Source organism: Saccharomyces kudriavzevii (assembly GCF_947243775.1).
Source record: "Saccharomyces kudriavzevii IFO 1802 strain IFO1802 genome assembly, chromosome: 4".
NCBI lineage: Eukaryota > Fungi > Ascomycota > Saccharomycetes > Saccharomycetales > Saccharomycetaceae > Saccharomyces > Saccharomyces kudriavzevii.
This window is the reverse complement of record NC_079275.1, coordinates 682,396-705,009: the sequence shown is the minus strand read 5'-3', so window position 1 is coordinate 705,009 and position 22,614 is coordinate 682,396. Positions and strand designations below refer to the sequence as shown.

At 39.9% G+C, this 22,614-nt stretch overlaps 9 protein-coding genes across 9 annotated transcripts; 4 read left to right on the top strand and 5 right to left on the bottom strand.

Moving 5' to 3' along the window:
* Positions 1–119: 119 nt before the first annotated feature.
* On the top strand, positions 120–992 carry FIN1 (Fin1p; the record flags this gene model as incomplete). Its single annotated transcript, XM_056232512.1, has 1 exon — positions 120–992. One exon carries the CDS (start codon positions 120–122, stop codon positions 990–992), a length of 873 nt encoding a protein of 290 aa, XP_056086784.1.
* A 367-nt stretch (positions 993–1,359) lies between these two features.
* SAC6 (fimbrin) lies at positions 1,360–3,405 on the top strand (the record flags this gene model as incomplete). The annotated part of the gene is made up of 2 exons (XM_056232511.1): positions 1,360–1,380; positions 1,498–3,405. The coding sequence occupies 2 exons, from the start codon at positions 1,360–1,362 to the stop codon at positions 3,403–3,405; spliced, it is 1,929 nt and encodes a 642-aa protein (XP_056086783.1).
* Positions 3,406–3,771: 366 nt separating this feature from the next.
* On the bottom strand, positions 3,772–7,227 carry MTC5 (Mtc5p; the record flags this gene model as incomplete). The annotated part of the gene is made up of 1 exon (XM_056232510.1): positions 3,772–7,227. One exon carries the CDS (start codon positions 7,225–7,227, stop codon positions 3,772–3,774), a length of 3,456 nt encoding a protein of 1,151 aa, XP_056086782.1.
* Positions 7,228–7,532: 305 nt separating this feature from the next.
* On the bottom strand, positions 7,533–12,299 carry ARO1 (pentafunctional protein ARO1p; the record flags this gene model as incomplete). The annotated part of the gene is made up of 1 exon (XM_056232509.1): positions 7,533–12,299. The coding sequence occupies one exon, from the start codon at positions 12,297–12,299 to the stop codon at positions 7,533–7,535; it is 4,767 nt and encodes a 1,588-aa protein (XP_056086781.1).
* A 241-nt stretch (positions 12,300–12,540) lies between these two features.
* SWF1 (palmitoyltransferase SWF1) lies at positions 12,541–13,551 on the bottom strand (the record flags this gene model as incomplete). Its single annotated transcript, XM_056232508.1, has 1 exon — positions 12,541–13,551. The coding sequence occupies one exon, from the start codon at positions 13,549–13,551 to the stop codon at positions 12,541–12,543; it is 1,011 nt and encodes a 336-aa protein (XP_056086780.1).
* A 536-nt stretch (positions 13,552–14,087) lies between these two features.
* ECM18 (alpha/beta hydrolase family protein) lies at positions 14,088–15,428 on the top strand (the record flags this gene model as incomplete). The annotated part of the gene is made up of 1 exon (XM_056232507.1): positions 14,088–15,428. The coding sequence occupies one exon, from the start codon at positions 14,088–14,090 to the stop codon at positions 15,426–15,428; it is 1,341 nt and encodes a 446-aa protein (XP_056086779.1).
* A 112-nt stretch (positions 15,429–15,540) lies between these two features.
* Positions 15,541–16,551, bottom strand: SKDI04G3510 (uncharacterized protein; the record flags this gene model as incomplete). The annotated part of the gene is made up of 1 exon (XM_056232505.1): positions 15,541–16,551. The coding sequence occupies one exon, from the start codon at positions 16,549–16,551 to the stop codon at positions 15,541–15,543; it is 1,011 nt and encodes a 336-aa protein (XP_056086778.1).
* An 858-nt stretch (positions 16,552–17,409) lies between these two features.
* INO2 (Ino2p) lies at positions 17,410–18,324 on the top strand (the record flags this gene model as incomplete). The annotated part of the gene is made up of 1 exon (XM_056232504.1): positions 17,410–18,324. One exon carries the CDS (start codon positions 17,410–17,412, stop codon positions 18,322–18,324), a length of 915 nt encoding a protein of 304 aa, XP_056086777.1.
* A 677-nt stretch (positions 18,325–19,001) lies between these two features.
* On the bottom strand, positions 19,002–22,199 carry KIN1 (serine/threonine protein kinase KIN1; the record flags this gene model as incomplete). The annotated part of the gene is made up of 1 exon (XM_056232503.1): positions 19,002–22,199. One exon carries the CDS (start codon positions 22,197–22,199, stop codon positions 19,002–19,004), a length of 3,198 nt encoding a protein of 1,065 aa, XP_056086776.1.
* Between the last annotated feature and the right edge of the window lie 415 nt (positions 22,200–22,614).

The following is a 22,614-nucleotide window of genomic DNA, read 5'->3' as shown; positions in this document are numbered from 1 at the left end:
GTCCAAACAGTAAACAAGAGAGGAGCAAAAACAAAACAATAAACAATACTAGTCAAACGAAAGACCCCCAGGTTTTATTGCCGATATTAGTTACAATCTGACCAAGTTCAATAGATCAAATGGTGAACGAAGGCAATCGTAGAAGCTTACGTGACATAGGAAATAAAATTGGACGAAATAATATACCAAGTGACAAGGACAATGTGTTTGTGAGGCTAAGCATGTCCCCTTCGAAGACAGCAGGCCAAAAGGGCTTTTTAAAACCACCTATGAGGCTGTCGCCCAAAAGGACGGATGTTACAAAGCATAGCATACAAGTAACCCCGAGAAGGATAGTATCGCCGGAGTGTTTGAAAGGATATATTCCCAAAGTAACTCAAAGCCTGGATCGACCTCAATTCAAAAACACGAGTGGAGATATGAAGGTCCAAAGCTCAGACCACATAACCAATTTAATATTCCCTACATCACCAACCAAATTGACATTCAGTAATGAAAATAAAATTGGAGGAGATGGTTCCTTAACGAGAATACGGGCTCGGTTCAAAAATGGTCTAATGTCGCCTGAAAGAATACAACAACAACATCAAGTACCGCAAATCCTTCCATCACAAGCCAAAAATGGCACTGGCGTTACTGATGAACCCAATGAAAATTCATATGACAATGAGCTCTCTCAAGACAAGCTAAAAGCGAAAAATTTATTGAGCGAACTAAAGAAAGAAGAGGAGGATTTGGGAAATGGAATAGAGTCCGTTACTAAATCGAACACTAAACTGAATTCCATGCTTGCAAAGGAAGGCAAGGTACAGAAGGCCAGCTTTCAGAAAAGCGTAAAGTTCAAACTACCTGATAATATAGTAACCACAGAAATTGCCGAGCTAAGGGACATAAAAGACTTGCTGCTACAAATGCTGAGAAGACAACGAGAAATTGAATCGAGGCTGACCAACATTGAACTTCAGCTCACGGAGATACCGAAACATAAATAATCCCATTCCTTTATGAAGTTAGACGGATGTATGCTCAGCATATAACACCGCTGACTCCATCACCAACTTTTAGATATTTAAAGCTCCTTCGTACATAAACAATTTACGTACAGTCCAATCGGCCTTGACTGGGCACAGGGTCCTAGTTTTCGAAGTGAACGGCTTTTCTTTAAGCTTCCGATGACCTTCATGTAAAAAGACCGTCCACAGGGAGGCGGAAAAACATCGAAAGTACGGGGCGAAGTTTCATAACGAAGGTTTAACGATATAAATATTCGTTGCTTCAGGAGGCCAACAAGACCCGTTATATTTCGGAAACTAGAGAAGAACCAAGTATAGTAGCGTTAACAGCTATATCATAAACATAATGAATATCGTTAAATTACAAGTATGTCACCTTTTCGTCGACTTTTCATGCAATATAGCACCCTGGAACACATTTCTTTTTTTTACCCTTTCAGGTTTTAATTGGATTTCATGTACTAACTAACTATTATCAAACCAGAGAAAATTTCCAATTTTGACTCAAGAGGATCTTTTTGCCACAATTGAAAAGTTCAGAGCTATTGACCTGGATGACAAAGGGTGGGTTGAAAAACAGCAAGCTTTGGAGGCGGTGTCCAAAGATGGAGATGCCACTTATGACGAAGCAAGAGAAACTTTAAAACATGTCGGTGTGGATGCGTCAGGTCGTGTCGAATTGGACGATTATGTAGGATTAATCGCCAAATTAAAAGAGTCTAAAACAGGAGCTGCTCCACAGACAACCTTCAACGTTGCACCTAATTCAGCCCCTATTGTTTCCGCTCCCAACACTGCACTGCAGCGTAAGGGTGAGGGTGCTCAAGCAAAGATTATCGTTGCCGGTTCCCAAACAGGCACCACCCATACTATTAATGAAGAAGAAAGACGTGAATTTACCAAGCATATTAACAGTGTCCTGGCGGGAGACCAAGATATTGGTGAATTGCTTCCATTTCCCACTGATACTTTCCAATTATTTGACGAATGTAGAGACGGGTTGGTGTTATCTAAATTAATCAACGACTCTGTTACGGATACTATTGATACAAGAGTTTTGAACTGGCCCAAAAAGGGTAAGGAATTGAATAACTTCCAAGCTAGCGAAAATGCAAACATTGTTATCAATTCCGCAAAGGCTATTGGTTGTGTTGTTGTCAACGTTCATTCTGAAGATATTATTGAGGGTAGGGAACACTTAATATTGGGTTTGATATGGCAAATCATCAGAAGAGGCTTGTTGAGTAAGATTGACATTAAGTTGCATCCAGAATTATACCGTCTATTAGAAGAAGACGAAACTTTGGAACAGTTCTTGAGATTGCCTCCAGAGCAGATTTTATTACGTTGGTTTAACTATCATCTGAAGCAGGCTAACTGGAACAGAAGAGTTACCAACTTTTCTAAAGATGTTTCTGATGGTGAAAATTACACTATTCTACTGAACCAGTTAGACTCTACTTTGTGTTCAAAGGCTCCATTACAAACTGCTGACTTGATGGAAAGAGCTGAGCAAATTTTACAAAACGCTGAAAAATTGGAATGTAGAAAGTACTTAACTCCAAGTTCTTTGGTTGCCGGGAACCCAAAGTTAAATCTGGCTTTCGTGGCCCATTTGTTCAACACCCACCCTGGATTGGAACCTATTCAAGAAGAGGAAAAACCCGAAATTGAGGAGTTTGATGCTGAAGGTGAAAGAGAGGCAAGAGTCTTCACTTTATGGTTGAACTCATTGGATGTTGATCCGCCCGTTATTTCTTTGTTTGACGATTTGAAGGACGGTTTGGTATTATTGCAAGCTTATGAAAAGGTCATGCCGGGCGCAGTTGATTTCAAACATGTCAACAAAAGACCAGCTTCAGGTGCGGAAGTGTCCAGGTTCAAGGCGTTAGAAAACACCAACTACGCTGTTGACTTAGGCAGATCGAAGGGATTTTCTTTAGTCGGTATCGAAGGATCTGATATTGTAGATGGTAATAAATTGTTGACTCTAGGGCTTGTGTGGCAATTGATGCGCAGAAATATTTCAATTACTATGAAGACATTATCTTCAAGCGGCAGGGATATGAGCGATTCTCAGATATTGAAATGGGCACAGGACCAAGTAATTAAAGGTGGCAGAAGCTCTACTATTAGATCATTTAAAGATCAAGGTCTATCGAATGCGCACTTCTTACTAGACGTTTTAAACGGAATTGCCCCAGGTTATGTTGATTATGATATGGTCACTCCTGGTAACACTGAGGAAGAAAGGTATGCTAATGCAAGATTGGCTATTTCTATCGCTAGAAAACTAGGTGCTTTGATTTGGCTAGTACCTGAAGATATCAACGAAGTCCGTGCAAGACTGATTATTACTTTTGTGGCTTCGTTAATGACTTTGAACAAATGAGCTTGTAAATAGCCTTCGTTCTTATGTTTTTGGTCTCTATGCTCCATTATACAATCAGTCAATTGTTTAACGCTATATAGTCTCAAGTATTCCTGAAGTTCTTGATATGTAATAATAGATTTTAACTTCCTCTCTCCAATCCTTTGTCTTCCACTAAAAAGGCCTCAGAACATCGAAAATCCCTCTTTAAGGCACTTGCTCTTATTCCTCTCTATTATGTTTTTACTACATACAGATTCTCTTTAAAATACGCTCGTTATTGAAATTTATCCGTGGGAAACCCTTTCAAATGTATTTAGAATACATTAAAAAAAAACCATAAGTATGAAATGAAACGAGTAAAAAACCATTGCGATTATCAAGTTTCTACGCATCGAACGCATCTGGACAATTGCACCCACATCCAGAGGGACATTCATCACCAATCTCCCACCAGGTTCTTGCGCATAAAGAATGTAAAACATGTTGACAATTGCCACATATGAAACTATTTCTTGTTACTCTCAAATCACAGTAGTTACAATTTCGAGCAATAAATCTCTCCTCTCCGGGATTTTCATTTTCGATCCAGTGCGTGAGTATACCATTATAAGGACTATGGCTATATTTCTTAGACACAACATCGGGAGAACTATAAGAACATCTAAACTCAGTACTAACTTTTAGAATTTTGACCCTTTCTAACGGTAAACCCCATCTGAAAAGCAATTTTGAATATTGATAAATATAAGTTTGAAACTTTGGTATGTCTGATGGCTCTAAATGCAATAGATCCTCCTCTTCGTAGGCATCCATAATATCGTCATGTAAAAGTTCGACTTTAATGTCGGGCACCCTACTATGAAAAGCGCTAGATGGAGTAGCTCGACTACTTCGCTTCTGAGCGGCGTCTAAAAATTTATTGCCACCACTCAATGTATGGTGTGTCCTTGATTTAGAATAGTAGTCATCGGACCTTATTGAGGAGTTGTCTTCTGGGTTGATGTTTTTTCCCCTCAAATGAGGGGTATAACAGTTCGGTGTAACAGTGCTACTTCTGGATCTAGCCGAGAAAGTATCCGCCTCTTTCCAAAAGGATGTATTTTGACTTTCATCATCATTAAACACAATCATTCCTTCTATATTCTCCAATTCTTGCCCATAGTACCTCCCTGCATTGTAAGCTGAGCTCGTTCTTTTTCTAGCGCTCAAAATTACACAACATAACATAGCGAGCATCTGCAGGTTTTGTTGCCTTTCAAAGTAAATGATTGCCTTCTTGATGAACCATTTTATCCCCATAGGATGATTATTCCAAATGGTGGCATAAGGATCGCAATCATCTTGGTCTATTAGCATATCCGATAATATTTGCCAACAATGGCTAATCTCGTCAAGCTCAAACTTTTCTGCCACTAAGGCATTATTTCTGGCAAATTCTTCTGGTGTAACATCCATAAATAGGTATTCCAGTGCTAGTTCCCTACGATCGCTTAGTAAACTGCTAAAATCTTTGGATATTACGAGGTTTCTATTCCTTTTGGTAGACTCTACTGTTTTTCCGGATTCAGAATGTACTGAACTGAAAGCTCTAAAATTACCTCTTAGCATGGGAATTTTTGTTCTCACTATTATATCGTTTCTTAGTATATCATCCCAATCGTCGGCAACACTATCAAACGAGTCATCGGAAGATGATTCATCTTCAGAGTATGTTCTTGTATCGCCATTAGTACTACTTCCTATTCCTAATGTGTCAACATAACGCTTAGGGCGAGTCTTCGTTTCTTCAACAGCAGTGATGTCTTCGCCATCAATTTCTTTATCGTATAAAACTTGAGGCTCCACTTTAAATGGATGTCTATCTAATCCTGTATCTTTTTGGGACAATTTAATCATTGTATTTTGCTTTTTTTCAGGTTTCTTGTCATTTGCGAAGAAACAGAAAAGTTGCCCAGTCGCAGTCCAGCAAGATCCACATCCATTTGGAACGGGCGTGGTATCCAGAGCTAGGTTTCTTCCAAAATTTAAGCCCGGATTCGATGTATCAGGAAATACCAGTGCTTCCTTGTACGGTTCTGTATCAGATTGCGAAGAGAGGTCCTCCAGATTTTGGGTATCAGAATATGAACTGTCTAATGACGACAAATCTTCAAAATCTATATGATCTGCAATATCAAAATTTAGTAACGGTTCCTGACCTTCTCCGATATCTTCTAAGCTTACTTTTTCACCTAAAACAAATCGTATGCATGGTTCCAAGCAATAAAGATTTGAATCGGTATATTTCTGACCAATTGTGGCTAAATTAGAAAGTATTTCTTGCCTCTTGCCCGTGGTTAAATTAGTATTCTCTTCAATTATAAACTTGGGAGGGCTCCCTTTGCCTGGATAGTTGGAAGGAAAGTTAATGCTTATACGCAAGAAGACATACTCGTCAGGATTTTCTTCTGACCAAGGGCCATTGAGTGTCAGGCATAATTCACGTGTGGACACGGAAATCTTTTCAAAAACGACCTTTGGAAACTTGTGGCCAATAGCACTTACTTCCTCACCCAAATTTTGGATTTTCGTCTCGTTGAACAAATCCTCTTGCGAATTGGCGCTATTCATTCTGATTCCTGAAAGCCAGGTGATATGATTGGCCTTATTTTTCTTTAGGCCGGATTTTGTTACGAAGTTTTCTCGTACCCGCTTAAATTCATCCTTTTGAACATTGTCTTTATTCTCAGGTTCCTTATTATATGAGCAGTAATCATAGTCTGCAAATTTTTCTTGAAGTCTCTTAGTTCTGTCAAAATTCACTTTCCCATAGATACTATCAGATATCGGCCATAACTTCAAATCGCAATCCTTAGACCAAGTGACCAATTGAAATTCCCGGTCATCGTAATCCCCATCGTAGGTGTGTCTTGATCTCCAAAGAAAGTCAATTACTCGGTCACTGTGGCCTTTAAATGCATAGATTGGTTGAAGTTTTGTTTTCTTATTTTCTTCATTGTCGTCGTCATTGCATAGATTAACTAAATAAACTGCATTGTTTCCGCCAACCATTGGCATGATGCAGTAGCCTTCTCCAAAAGGAAGGTAACGTCCCCTCCAAATTGGAAAGTTTGTTGTTACTGTCCTCTTAGACTCTGTCGTACTTTTTGAATAGTCCCAGAATTTTACTGTTCCGTCATTCGAACTTGACATTATTTCAGTGGATTTAAATCGGTTAAAGTCTATACTATTTACGGAACTGACATGCCCTTTCAAAGAACAAAGAGGGGTAGAGCCCTTTCTTAAGTCCCATACAAATATATCATTTCCATGCGAGGAGGCCAGGACGTTTGGATCTTTATAATTCCATTTCACTTGAGAAGCAGCAGATCTCCATGAACTTGTCGAATAAAATGGTCTATGTGGACTTCTCATGTCCCAAGCATGCACATACGTATCAACCGAACATGTGGCCAAAACATCAGGATGCTGTGGGTTAAAATTGATATCCGTGATTGCTCTTGAATGACCGTGAAGTACAAACTCAATTGCATTTGATGAATGTTTTGCTAAATTCCATATGATTGCCTTTTGGTTTGATGTTGAGACTATCCAATATGGTTTAGCAGGATGCGGCGACCATTGCACATCGGCAACCTGCCACGGTGTGATGTGGTGTAACCACCTTGGGGGCGTGAACGGATCGTCCAAATCGATGATATAAAGACCCTGCCGACTAGCCAAAACAACATCCCTACCGGAGGGATTTATAGATACGGCATTGAACCCACCATCTACTTTTAAGGACAATGATTTTCCAAAAGTTGGTGAATTATACGGACCTTCATTAATGCTGCTCATAATAATCTTGTCAGGAAACAAAACAGGCACAAAGGCAAATAACCACTAGAATCTTCTGCAATCTTGGGTTGATGCTTGACTGGATATGCACATTTGATGACTATATTATCTATACTGTGTTATTCTTTGTATGGATCCTCTAGTATGTAAGGGTAACATATTCATCTGCGGCCGCTGCCGAAAATATGGATTGCTATTTCAGGTATAAATAACTATAGTCAGTCACACTGACTTTTTAAAAATTCATACTTAGTTAAGATATCATAAAAGTACTGTAGAATAATAAGCGAAAGAGAATGATGCCCTTATTCTCTTGTAACAGCATCGAAAATAGCTTTGAAAGGGGCCTTGAATCCTGTCCATTTCTCAAACTGAGCGACACCCTGGTGAACGAGCATTTCAGCACCAGGGATAACGTGCCATTGATATTTGTCTTGCGATATTGTCATGACAGGAGTGACACTTGGCTTGTAAGCGGCTTCTAACAAGGTTGGTACAAACGCAGCATGGGCACCCTTTACAAGGAACCTCTCCAATTTACCTAAAAGTTCACCATCTAACGGTTTGTCTGCCGGTATACAGCTGACGGCAACGCCAACGTGTTCTTTGATCTCTTTTATAGAATCGGTATTTTCTATGCCAATGATGTTGAACTCAGAAGGAAGAGATTCTATCAATGGCTTCAATTTTGAGGCTGTCCTGTTTATGATAAAAATCTTTTTACAACCTAAACTGTGCAAGGCATAAAGAGCAGCTCTAGAAGTTCCACCCGCACCAATAACCAAACCAGCAGTACGGCCAACAGATTCAGGAACACCGTTGCTGATCAGGGCGTTGCGGATCCCCAACCAATCGGTGTTGTCACCTCTAAACTTCTTGTTTCCCATTGGTATCACAGTGTTTACTGCACCAATAACTTTTGCGGCATCTGTCAATTCATCCATGTACTGCATAATATCTAGTTTCAAGGGAATTGTGACGGCGGCACCACCAAAGTTCTTGTTTCCATGCAAAAGCTTTTCTTTTACCAACTCTGCTGAGTCAGTTTCAAACTTATCAAACTTGTGGGGTAGACCTAAGATTTCATAACCGGTGTTATGTAAAATTGGTGACCTCGAGTGGCTAATTGGTTTTCCAACGACAAAAAGTTCCTTGGGCTCGATACCTCCCATAGACGTATACATCTTGTTGATTTGTGTTATTGTCAATTGGCCAGGGGCCGCAGCGTTAGGAAGCAAATCAGACGTTACAGGTGTTAGAACATTATTCAAAACACGAGAAATACTACCTTTCGAGGACATGTTTATTGCAATTAAAGGCTTGGCCTTGTGTGTGTCTCTGAACCTTTCTAGTCTCAAGTTGTCTTCAAAATCAACAGCGGTGCCCACGAATTTTACTACATCCACATCAAGAGCCAACGCTTGATTGAATCTGTTTTCCCACTCAGCATCATCCCAGGAGTATAATCCTTGGAAATCATGGTGGGACCCAATGATCTTAGTATTACCTCTTTTATTGATAACTTCATACTGGATATCAGTAGGTAAGGTTAGTTCTAAGTCAATGAATTCAACACCATTCTTCAAGGCAATGCCGTATAGTTCCCTCAAAGTTTTGAAGTCTTCGTCTGGAAAGTTACCCCCTTGCATCTTAGTACGTACAGTAAAGATGACAGGAATACTATCAGTGGCTTTGCGCAGTATAGACAGTTGCTTACTGACGAAATCGGCAGAATAATTGGCTAAATGGTCCACTCTAACCTCCACAGCTTCACAACCATAGCAAATCGGAGTCAAATTTTCGATCTGCTCAGTCAAATCTTCAAAGGTCAAACACACAAAAGCTGATCTTTTGCTTGGAATTTTTACCTGTCTAGCACCAGTAATTGTGGCAATATAGTTACTGAAAGACCTTCTTAGAGCTTGAAACTCGGCTTCTGCCGAGCAATGAGGCGCAAAGAAAGAGAAATTGGAGCATTCCTTATACCACACCTCTCTTCTGTTCCAAACTTCACGAATCTCTTCCACATACGCAGGTCTTGAAGGGTCGCTTTGTAAGAAAATAATTGTTTCTTCGATATCCCTATGTAAGTGTAAAACATAGCCGCCTGATGAAGCGAAGTCTTTTAAAGCATTCCTAGACTCTGGACTTTCAACAATACCACCACCGGTTGAGAAAACATATCCATCGTCACCGTAATTTTCAACAACTTCTTTGAAAATCCTTGTTTCTTCTTCGCGGAACTTTTCCCAACCATTTTCTACAACAAATTGTTTGACACTTTTATTGTCATGTTGCTGTTCAAATAATTCATCCAAATCAACTAATTTGTAATTCAGGGCTGCTGCACACCATTTACTTATGGTAGTTTTACCAGCTGCTCTCATGCCAATAATGACAACACTTTTTTTTGAATTCTTTTTAGATGAGTACTCTAAAGGCTCTGCACCATCCAATTTAGCGCCCAGTTCTGAATGCAAAACATCCCACCAACCAGGCCAAGTCTTACCAGTGCAATGTCTTTCAAGTAATCTTACAGGTTCGGAGATTTGGATACGCTTGTTTTGAGAGTTTACCATACCTGCAAGAAGTGAGAAACTCATGGCGACACGATGATCATCATATGTGCATACACCAACAGGTCCGGTAGAGTCGGAAGGAACTTTCAAATCGTCTATGGAATTTAAGCCATGGACTTGGATACCATCTGGTAATTCCGTGGTTTCAACACCGAATTTTGCGAGCTCTGTGGCCATTGCCAATATTCTGTTACATTCTTTGACACGTTGATTTGCAATACCTTCAATGGTGGTGGTATTGGTTGAATTTGGATCATTGTCATGCGAAACAGCAGCAACAACGCAGGCGGTTAAAAAGGCATCAGTCATTGGCTCCATATCAACATGCTTCAATGGCTTCAATGTACCCCTAGGGGGACCCGAAACCGTCGTTGAGGTTGCAGTTTGAGTTATTTTACAGCCCATAGGTTTCAAGACATCTCTCGCAAACCTAGCATCACCTTGTAAGGACTCGAAACCAATGTTGGGAACTGTAACGGTGGTACCAGTCATTGCAGCAAAGGCTAATGGGTATGTAGCACTGGAGGCATCACTTTCAATAACATATTCTGATGGATTGACATAATGACCTTTTGGAATATAATAAGTGTAAGGTTCGGTTGTGGAAGTCTCGACATTGATACCGAACTTCTCCATCATTTTTATCGTCATATCGACGTACAATTTAGAGATTGGTTTACCACCGACAAGAGCCAAGGTAACCGGTTCCTCAGCGTATGGAGCACACATTAAAATAGAGGAAACGTATTGGGAAGAAACTGTAGCGGCCAGTTCAATTCTACCACCTTTGAAAACTGAGTCAGTGTACACTTTGATTGGAAGAGAACCTTCACTATTCAAGTATTCGATTTTGGTACCATTCGTGCGTAAAGAATCGACCAAAGGAGCGATAGGTCTTTGCTGCATTCTCGCATTGCCAGTCAAAACAACATACTTTTGGTTCGAAGTAGAGTGAACTAAAGCAGCTAGGGACGTCAAAAATCTTGATGCGGTACCTGCATTACCTAAATATAATGGATCAGCACATGCTGATAATGTGGAACCACCATGGCCTTCCACCACCACTGTTTCACCATTCTCTTCCCATGATATTGTGGCTCCCTTCAGTTCGTGAACAGCAGTTAACATATGTTTAGTATCATCTGAATGTAATAAGTTTTTGATCTTACATGGGCCTTGACCCAAAGCAGCGAGGATTAAGGCACGATTAGAGATAGATTTAGAACCAGGAGGAATAACAATTTTCTCTTGATCGGCAGGGATATCCTTAAAAGGGTAGACGAGGGTTTCGTCTGTCAGAATGAATCTCAAGTCTTCATCGCTTACAAATTGCGCTGAATCACCAAAACACTTACCGATGCTTTCTAGAATGACTACCTTCTTTTTGGAGCCTTCGTTTTTCTTATCGATACTCATTTTCTTCAACAAGATGTCCAATGGTGTTTTTTTATGTAAAGTCAGTTCTTTGAACCATTCCTCATCGGGCGAAACAGGCAAACCGTATGCGAGCAAAATCTTGGATAGACGAGCCACTTGAGTAGGGGAAAGAATATCAAAATAACGGGATAGCTCTGCTTCTTTGACCATACCAATGGATACACATTCACCATGTAATGCCTGTGGAGTTAGAATAGCTTCGTAAGCGTGACCAATAGAATGACCAAAGTTCAAAAGGTTTCTCAGACTAGATTCACGCTCATCTGATGATACAACTTCCGCTTTGACCTTAATACTTTCAAGAACTAATTTATAGGTATGTTCCAACATTGACTCAATATCAGTGTCGGATATCTCGTCGATTTCGTTCGTCAATTGATTAGTAACCTTGACATTTTTGGCTCCATTAACGACATTCAAAAACAACGAGGCATTCGATTCCAATCTAGCAAATTCATCAGCGTTCCAAATACAAGCAGTTTTGATGACTTCTGCCATCCCATTAATGAACTCTCTCTTGGCTAATGTTACTAACCATTTAATATCCACAAGAACAAATTTTGGCTGCCAAAATGCGCCAATAAAGTTCTTACCCAATGGAGTGTCAATGGCGGTTTTACCACCGATGGATGAATCGACCATTGCTAATAGGGATGTAGGTACTTGGACGACACGGACACCTCTCATAAAAGTAGAAGCAACGAACCCAATCATGTCACCAATAACACCACCACCAATAGCTACCATCACAGTGTCACGGGTGCATCCTTCCACTAATAGGTAGTCTTCTAGTTTTGCCTTAGTCTGTCTACTCTTACTTGTTTCACCTGGCTTAACGACGTAAGTAAGTAGACGAGAGCCTTCCGGTAAAGCAGCTTCAAATTCCTGGACCAATTGTTGGTAGTACGGAACTTTACTCAAGTTCGTATCATTGCAAATAACGTAAGTTGAAGAAGGACAATGTTTGATTATAGTTTCAACCAAATGATCATGAATATTATACCCGACGTGGATAATATTATTTCCTAGAATTGGGACTTTGGCTAACTCCACCATTGTAGTATACAATTATCTTACGTAGAGATTACTCAACTAGGAAATAATATAAACTTGAACTACTGGATTGTAACTGTGTGGCCTATTACCAAACGTTACAGTTGAGGGTCCTGGCTCCCATATTAATGGACCGCCCGTAAAATGAACCTGTTTTCCAATTGCGGTTTGATACTATGGCGGTGAAAAAAAAAAACGTGTGAAAAAAAAATCTCATGTTCGGGTGAGTCATATAAATGACAATTTACTGTATTAAGTCTGTGAAGTTAGCCAGGAAGGTACCTTTGTCATATACATTTGTGATTTCGGACGCATCTTTAATCGTAATGTAGTGCATTAAAATGTAGCGCTTATGGTCGTAGGCATTTGTACTGTAAAATGTACCTTGTTGGTCTTGAAGAGGTTCGGCAGCATCACCTTTTTCTGTGAGTTTGAGAAACCAAGATTGGGGATCATCGTTTAATGATCTAACCAGTTTTCCCTCTCTCATATACTCTTGAATAGTATACCATTTATCTTGCTCATTTGTAGTCATACCTTCCCTCACAATGGCCAATTGAAGATATGTGAAAATGGCGCAAATAATAGTAAAGCATCCGCATAATATGCTTAGAGTCAAGACCGCTCTAGGGAGTGCAGTTGAGCTCTTTAAAGATATCGAGCATAGCCTTAGAAAAGCATAGCTCATTGAGACTATGTTAGAAATCAGGAAAAGGTAGAATTGGATGTAGTTTCCTTTTCCGATACAGTTATTTACCCAAATGCAATGATGGTCGGCTACCAGAATACATCGATTGCAAATACTGCAATGTCTGGACCTAGCAGGTTTGGTAATACGGCATGTGGAACATTGAACGTCAGGATAATATATCAAGTAATCGTACGGATATTTTTCTGTTGAGCCTGGCCTATGGACATTCGAATCCTCGGCTTTGGTTACCATGGCCAGAATTCCCAATGCTACGGGAGGTAGTATAATGATCGGCCCGATAAGTATCCGTTCCAGAAGGAACAGGTCATTCTTGATCAAGGGCTCTACCTTCGCATGGTATGTATATACTAGATACAGGTAAATTGAAGTGTAAAAAAGGGGAACCAAATGGAACTTCCAACGATATTTTTGGTCATCGCTTACAAATGGCTGAAATACTCTGCGGTAAAGAGTCGAAAACGGCCATGTAGACTTGAAAACTGGGGAAAATAATATCAAAACCACGATACTCACTAATAGCACAAACAGTACATTCCATAACATTTGTTTTTTCTTTCCACTGCTGAAACGATGAAAGTGCTTTATTTTGTTGCCATATTGAAGATTTTTTCAGAAAAACGAAGTGTGTAAACACTGCATTTATTGATAGCAGCAAATGTCTTGGGGAGAAAAGTACGCTATGGCATTCAAAAATGATGAATGGTAGTTTTCTACAAGCATACCAACTAAAGAAGTGTTAGACATGATTTCGGACTGAGGTTTACATATTATCTATGTAATTGATTGATTTTCCCCATTTTTTTTCAATTTTTCTCTTCTCTTTTCTACCTCTTCCAATACAAACTTCTTAACTAAACATTAATTATAAGGCTCCTCAGATGTAAAAATTTTCTGCAACACACTGTGGGTTGATATAGAACATGAGAAGCATCTAGAGAACTTTGCTAGCTCCAAAAGGCAATCCTACAGGTCTTTACATGATTCTTCGCACCTGTCCTCATATATCATAGTTTCCTTTATGGTTTTCGAGCCTCTAAGAATGAGCGAATGAAAATGTATCTTCCCTAAAAATACCTCTAATGTACACTGAAGACTTACGCAAGCAAATAATGAGTATATACAAACATTGCAAATGGATCAGAGCGTTTCATGCTAGCAGATTTTCCCTTGAAGAGAAACGTCACCAGAAAAAAAGTCTCCAGAGGAAAATTCTGGAAAGAATTCTTAGACCCAAGGGCGAAAATACTGTTAGGAAATCGGGATTCAAATTGTGGTCAAGTCATTTGAATAATTCAAAGAAGACTTATGAGCGGTTAGAAGAACTGCAGAAGCGTATTATGGACCAGGTACATGTGGAAGGTCTCAAAAAAAACGACAAGTTATTCAATGAATTAAATCAATGGCATTTCCAAAACGAAAAGGCGAGTACCGTTCTAACACCGACATTGTTGATACATGGATATGCTGCTTCTTCAATGTCTTACTTCAGAAATTACCCCGGTCTGTCTAAACACATCCGAGACCTATATTCAATAGATCTACCAGCCAGCGGATTATCCTCAATACCGTCGTTAGAAATCAATGCGACGACGCCTTTGCCGTTAGATATCAAGTTTATCGGAAAGAATAAGTTCAAAATTCCGTACACAATAAATGCAAACCATCATAAATTTGTGATCCAAATGTTTGAAGATTTCTATCTCGATAGAATTGAACAATGGCGCATTGATAATAAACTGGGCAAGATGAATATCGTGGGACATTCTTTCGGTGCATATTTATCGTTTAAATATGCAGTGAAATACCCAAACTCGGTAGAAAAGTTATGCTTGGTATCGCCATTAGGAGTAGAAAGGAACATATGGTCGGTAAATAACAATTTTCGCTCCAATAGTCCTTATACTATTGACTTCGAAAATCCAAGTTCCAAATTTTACTCCAAAAGAAACATAATCCCAAGATATTTATTCCAGCAGCAATTTCAAATTTTAAGAATGATGGGCCCATTAGGAGCTAAATTATGCTGGAATTATATACTGGCAGCATACAGCCGAGTCCCATCATTAGCATACAAGGAATACATCTTTGAGTTATTCTACGGTAAGGGGGGAATACCGGCGGTTACAACAGAAATCTTTGAAGGGTTATTCTCAAGAAGCATTTTAGCCAGGGATCCCTTAATGGATTCCCTGAATAGCTTAAATGTAAGAAAATTATTGGTAGTATACGGACAATATGATTGGATGAACAAAAATGCAGGTATGCTCATGGTAAAGGAGTTGAATAATTTGGGCGACCATTTTGAAAAAGCAACTTATACAGAGATACCATTTTCTGGCCACAACCTTTTCTTGGACAATCCGGAATCGTTTAATCAATCTATAGTGTCATTTTTATCGGAAGAACCTGAGTTGCGTTGATGCATCCAAATTAAAGTATGAAGTAATGATGAAAATGACCGAAGGAATGGTTTGCTATCACATCACTACCACTATACATATTTTTTATTTATATCTGCTATTTTGCATGCCATCAAAATCTTTCTACATATTCTGAGTTTTTCAAAAAAGAAATTCCAGGATCATCACTGCTATACAGTGAATCGCTGTCATTCAAATCATCCAATTTGATAAGGAAGAGAGGATCAAAATCGGGCACGCTTTTTGGTCGGTATGTTTTATTCTGGTAACTTTCAGATACAGGGCATCTTGAGTGTTCCCTGGATAGATATGCTGTGTCATTTTTTTCTATTTGAAGAGACCTCAAAAAATTGCTTTCACTTGGCTGTTGTGGCAAATCTTCTTCTGTGCTGACCAATTCGTTGACATTCAGTGGATGACGATAACACCTTTTTTTCTGTTTTTGGGCCAAATCATTTAAATCCGCAAGCGTTAAGGTTTCATGCTTAAAATCTTTATCGCACAAGCATTTTGCCACCTCAAAAACATTCTTTATGATCACTCTCTTCACATTTTCCTTTTTGAAAATGATCATCGCTACTGTCACTCTTAGGAGCTCATTCAGAATCTCGCGGCCGTTGGGCATTTGCGGCAGGACGTCCGCTATTATGGTGCACATCAGGTTCAATCGGTCCGCTTTGTGAAGGTGATCTGGCTCCTTATGCTCTACATCTTTGGGCCACCACACCGGTTTTTTGGCATCCCCTTTAATGTATGGGAACCTTGTCTTCTTCCTTGGCTCAATTATTTTTATCCACAGCTTGGCGATTGCCTTGCACGGCACCTGCCTCAATAGCTTGAACGCTGTGCACAAATAATTCCGAATTGATATGGGCTGATCTAGCTGCAGTACCATTGTCGGCTGGATATTCGCTTCATATACAGTTATTTTTCTCCTGTTTACTAGCGGGTTGAATGCTAGTCTGGGGTCCCTTTCAATTGAAGGTGATGTGAAACTTTCTGGAGAGAAGTCCTTTTCAACCGATTCGCATCGTAAAGGGTCTTTCTGTTTCACGAATACCGTAAACTCGAATCCTTGACTACTTAGCAGCGCCAGCGCCCTTCTGAGCTCGTCCATAACCATGCACGTGTAGTCAAGTTAACTATCGAGACAAATATATACGCTTATACACCCGCATAAATACGCATCGGTCCTTTATATAAACGGAACCAAAAAGTCCCTGTTAAAGCTGGCGCAATTGAGGTATCTCTTCAATACTGTATACTTGTCATTCTAAACTCTTCGCTGACACTTCCCAGACACCACTTCAAGAACGTGTCAGGCCGCGAGGTCACTGAGAGGATGTAAAACAACTCTGACGCAGCTGTAGTAGTGGTGTTTCAAGAGTGCAAGAAGCGTTTTCATCTTCTGCCATTGCAACTGCCAATGGGAAGGAATTCGTTCTCGATTTCATTGCTTCTTTCTCAAGACTGGTCTTACTTTACTTTCTTGGCAGCAGAGACCCGACACATCTGCTACCGTTTTCTGCTGAAATCCTAGCACTCAGGATGAACTGATGAGCGATTCGAACTTACGCCGACACGCCGGAAACAAGTGGCAAGAGAAATGAAAACACACCAATGCTCAGGTTTCCCAACAATGTCTTTCGACGTGCTGCACTTGTCAGTCCCTGCTGCGCTTCCTGCGCCTTTTCCGTTGAACCTGCCTCCATCGTGCGGCAGATAGTCACTAACCTTTTTCCCACCAGGTGATGCAAAATTTGCCGGTTTTCTGTTTTCACCCGTCATCGGCAAGGCGTTGTTACCTGTTCAAGTATAACACATGTGAATTTTTTTCAAATGATTAAAGGCTCATCTCGTCATATTTGATTATAGTCACTATTAATTGGTGTCATTGCCTTAGTGAACAAGCAATTCGCAATTGACTCGATTCAGTCTTTTTGGCGTGCAGGACATAAATACATGGGTCAGAAGAGGGAAAATGCAACAAGCAACGGGGAACGAATTACTGGGTATCCTAGATCTGGATAACGACATAGACTTTGAGACCGCCTATCAGATGCTGAGCAGTAACTTCGACGATCAAATGCCAGCGCACATACATGAAGGTACGTTTAGTACAGCATCTACACCTCTTTTGACGCACGAGCTTGGCGTTGTTCCCAACGTGGCAACCGTGCAACCTTCCCATATGGAAGCACTACCTATCGATCATCAAATTCACCACGCTACTGTGAACTCGCAAGTGCACTATCTGAACCACAACCCTAATCAGACTACCATAGGTTTTGAACATACGCTAGGCCCCAAACTTTCTCCTTCTAGTTCCGGATTGTTGAGCACGAACGAGTCAAATGCCATTGAACAATTTCTGGATAACCTAATATCGCAAGATATGATGTCTTCCACTACTTCTATAAGCCCTGACATGCATCTTCATGCAAAATCACCCAAAAAACAGCATAAGTATACAGAAACAAACCAGAGATACGTCGGCACAAATTCGCATAATGACGCGAGGGAATTGCCTACAAACATAGTAGAACTGCCAACCGAATTCATTAGCAGAGGAGAACCTCACCAACCTGCTAACAATAATTACTACAACCCTCCACCTTTTTCGGTGCCTGAAATAAAAATTCCGGATTCTGAGATTCCAGCCAATATTGAAGACGATCCTGTGAAGATAAGGAAATGGAAACATGTTCAAATGGAGAAAATACGAAGAATAAACACCAAGGAAGCCTTTGAAAAGCTAATTAAGTCAGTAAAGACTCCACCGAAGGAAAACGGGAAAAGAATCCCCAAGCATATTCTTCTGTCCTGCGTAATGAACGATATCAAGTCCATCACGAACGCAAACGAAACACTACAACGCATCCTGGATAAATCATGAAATCGAGCAAGTTTTTGGTAATAAGAATTTTTGTGTGTTAGACGTATTCGTTTCTGTGTGCGTGGACGACAATATCACAAGGTCGCATAGCCGCTCATGTGCGTATATTTATTTGAAATTAAATGGCAGAGGAAGGCCTATTCCCGGCTACAGTAATTTCTGTCCAGCGAACAACAAATCAATTTCAGTCTCACCTGATTTATGGGTAAGGGATTTCCAAGACAATCAGCAGTAACGTATAAAGAGATATCACATCTAATGAAACAGGCGTGACATATCCGCACTTAATAAACAAGTGCCTGGCTGCGCGTACTAATATGCAAAGCCAGTTGTAAGTTTTAACGGGATTTTGCTCTTCTTTACTTACGCAAGTCACGTTTTGACAATTTAGGCCAACAGATCACTTTATATGTACGAAATGTCTTTATTTAATAGGTCATTTTGTCGTACATACGTGGCAGTATTCCCATGAAGAAATCTACGAATGCAAAGGACATAAGTATTAAATTGTTGAATATTTAACTTGGGTCCATTTTGTTCCTTTCCCTCTATAAAAGGGATAAAAAGAGATATATTTATACATACATATATATATATATAAACTTCTATAGAAAAGATATTTTCTTCTTCAAGAATATCAAATAATGTAAGTTGTAGTTTCTCAGGGAATGTATCACTTATAAATTCAATTCTTTTAATATACCAGAAGCCAGTTCCTTATACATCCAAGTGTTCCCGGAAATTTTCTTAAAGTGCACACCAGCTAAACCAACAATACGCACCTTGACGATATGGATCTCGAATTTAATGGGCTCTTTTTCTCTTGTATCCATGCCTTCGCTTTCGGCAGCTTGTTGACGAACGTTTTCCAACGACGTTCCCGAATGCTTGTCGTCCCCATAGCTATCAGTATTAGATGACTTTCTTTGATGGATGAAGTTGGTCGTCAACGGAGAAGAAGGTGAGTATTTATTAGAACCTTGGCGCCTAATGGATCCATGATGCGAAGCTGGCATCACAGATCTTGGAGTCAATTGAACCTCTTCTCTTTTTGCTACCACATTATTGGAGAAAAACCTTTGTGTACACACAAAGCCACCCTTGACTTCTTTGAAATCTATATGCATTTTTCTCAAAACGAACATAATCTTATATCTAACAATTGGCAAAGGCTTGGATGAAGTTGTTTGAACTGAAAAGAAACCCTTTAGAAATAAAGAACGGGGAAAATCGATAGATGGCATAGAACCTGCAGGGGCTTTAGAAGCCTCTTGTAAGATCTGCTCATCCGTCAACTCCTTTTCCATGGATGGTGAATTTATATGCACGTTCACGGAATGTACACTGGAACTGCCATTTGGATGTGAATTAACATTTCCTAAACTGTCAGATTTGTTGTCATCACTAGATTCCAAAAATCCCGTATCTATGAGTTCTTGTTGAGGATAAGCAGATGTAGGTGCAGGGGGTCTCATGTACTTTAGCGATTCACGGCGTGCATGCCCAACAGATTTGGCCCTTGCACTTGGATGTAGTTTTCGACCTTTTGCAACATTAAGTGGTGGTAAGGGATGATTTTCGTCGTCCTCACTTCCTTCGAACTTTTGAACAATATAATTTTCCTGTCCATTACCTTTTTCAACATTTTTGTTTTGTTTGTTGATATCATGCAAGTTCATTATGTCTTCCTCCATTTGTTTCTCCCTCTGCTTCTCTAACATATTTTCAGCATTGGCAGGTAATGCTGGAAAGTCACCTTTATTGCTGCTTTCATCATCGTTGCTCCTGACAGGCAAATAATTCGACTCATAGGATGATTTTGCAAAGCCGGGAACAAAATCCGAGACAGCACGTGAGTGTGTCTTTTGTACAGGTTTATTGAAGCTATTGTTACTATTTACAGAAGTTTGTTCAATGGTCTTTTTACGGCGTTGTGATAACTTTCTGAATATATTACCAAATTTAGCTTTTTCTGAGGAATCACTCGCATTCGATGGTGCTCTAAATTGTTGATAATCATTCCCTTGCGGAGTCGGGGAGAGTGCGTATTCCATTTCATGGTGTTGGTTGTCGGAACTTTTCCTACTCGTTGGTGGGGTATGCGCTTGTTCTGGCATTGCCAATTTTGGTGGAATCAAAACATGTAAGGGAGGTTGCGTTTTGTTGCCATTCTTTGGAGTCAAAGGCGTGGCAGCATCTTGTCTAGGCGGTGTTGGGACTGCGGCTTCTAGCCGCGACTTTGTAGGAGGTGTATTGTCATTAGTGTCCTTTTGCTTTAGGTTTTCCGGTATCTCAGTAAACTTTTCCATATTTTCATGATCCTGTTGCTGTTGTTGATTTTTGATCTTTGTGTGTTTTCTTTCGAGCATTTCAGACGTCAAATAGTAGATAGAAAGCATGGGATGATAGGCCCTAGTTGGATCTTCAAAACTCTCTGTTATGTTCGGAATATTTTCAATATTATTAGATTCTGCTCTGATCTTGGTCACCAAGGCCCAATATTGTCTAGAGAGAAGAATATAAGTAGGATCGGAAATTATACTAGCCAATACGCTTCTTGTTTCTTCAACATCATCGATGAACTCTAAACGGTACATCTCTTTCAGGACATTGATATCTAGCATTTCCATGGTTAACGGAATTCTCTTTGGTAAGTAAGAAGGAGGAGGGCCGCTAAACCCTCTTACCATCCAGTGATGCTCCACAACTTGTTTTAGTGTCGCTCTTCTTTTGGGATCCACTACTAGCATTTTGGATAGCAATGATATTACTTCAATAGATAAATGTTGAGGATATTCAACCTTACCTTGCTTGATCTTCTCATGTAAAACGCTTGAGTTTTCGTCATCGAAAGGAACTTTCCCGCACACCAGTACAAATAAAACAACGCCAAACGACCAAACATCCACTTCGGGACCTGTATAGGGATTAGCTTTCAATAACTCGGGAGCGGCAAAATATAAAGAGCCGCAAAAGGTGTAAAGTTGCTTCCTAGAATCGTAAAGATTTGACAACCCGAAATCAATTATTTTGATTTCGCTGGAATCTGAGATCATGATGTTTTCAATCTTCAGATCTCTATGAACAATATTATTAGCATGCAAATACATTAAAGCACTTGCAATACCTCTCGCAAACTTTTTTGCCTGGTGCTCTCTTATGGATCCATGTTGAATAATATAATCTAACAGTTGACCACCCGAAACGTATTCAAACAACATATAAAAATGATTCGATAGAGTGCACATTTCAAAAAGCCTACATATATGTGGATGATACAAGATTTGGCCCAAAGATGCTTCCCGAATGGTTCTCTTATCCCTAGATATTTCCTTTTCCAATTTTTTTTGTCTCTCCAAAACATCCTGTTCATTTTTGGGTGGTGGTAGCATCTGCTCCTTATGTAAGAAAGCCTTTGTAGCTCTGTTTACGATCTTTACCGCACACACTTCATTAGTACGACGATGTCTTGCCAATTTCACCTTACCCATGGAACCCGCACCTACCGTTTCAATAAACTCCCAATCTCCCAGTGATTTTCTATGAAATTGCTTGGGCATGCCCTGAGAAGAGGAAGCCCGACTTTGGTTGGCCGTACTTGACTTTACTGTGTTCTCTCTAGGCTTTTTTTCAAAACCTGGTTGTCTTTGCTGTGCTTGATGAGGGTTCCCGTTACTTACATACTTGATATCTACAGGTGGCATTAACGGAGTTAGTTGTTGCTGCTGTTGTTGTGGACTCTTTCCCATCATTCTCAGCGTGGCGGGTGCCATAGCGCTTGGCTGAGTGTGGACGCTATCACCTTCACTATTGCCGTCATCCTGTTTGTAACTTCCGCCCATTGAAAAGGCCGTATTTATGTGATAATCCTCCATATTCTGCTTTTCTATCTTACTGTAGTCGATATTATTGGTAATATTGTAGCAAAAAAATGGAATTGTAATGAAACGCCGCTATACCTACAAATCGTTGAAACGAAATATAAGTGCCCGCCTATAATTGCTAGTGTACTCAGTAGTCTGTATAGAACAAAGATATTCAAATTTTACTAATTAATAGTTGAAAAATGAAAGATCGAAAGGGGAAGGGGCTAATAGTGACAATTAGATTATGCGAACTAACCTGTGTTCGCCGTATTCCCTTCTTAAAATGAAGTAAATCGTGGCAAATTGTCAAATTGCAGAGTAATTTTAACTATACCTGCTTAGTGTCGCGTCTTGTTGAAACATTTTCTCCTTCGATTTCTTCTTAAGGTATAACCAATATCCACTTCTTGTCCCCTTTCTTTCC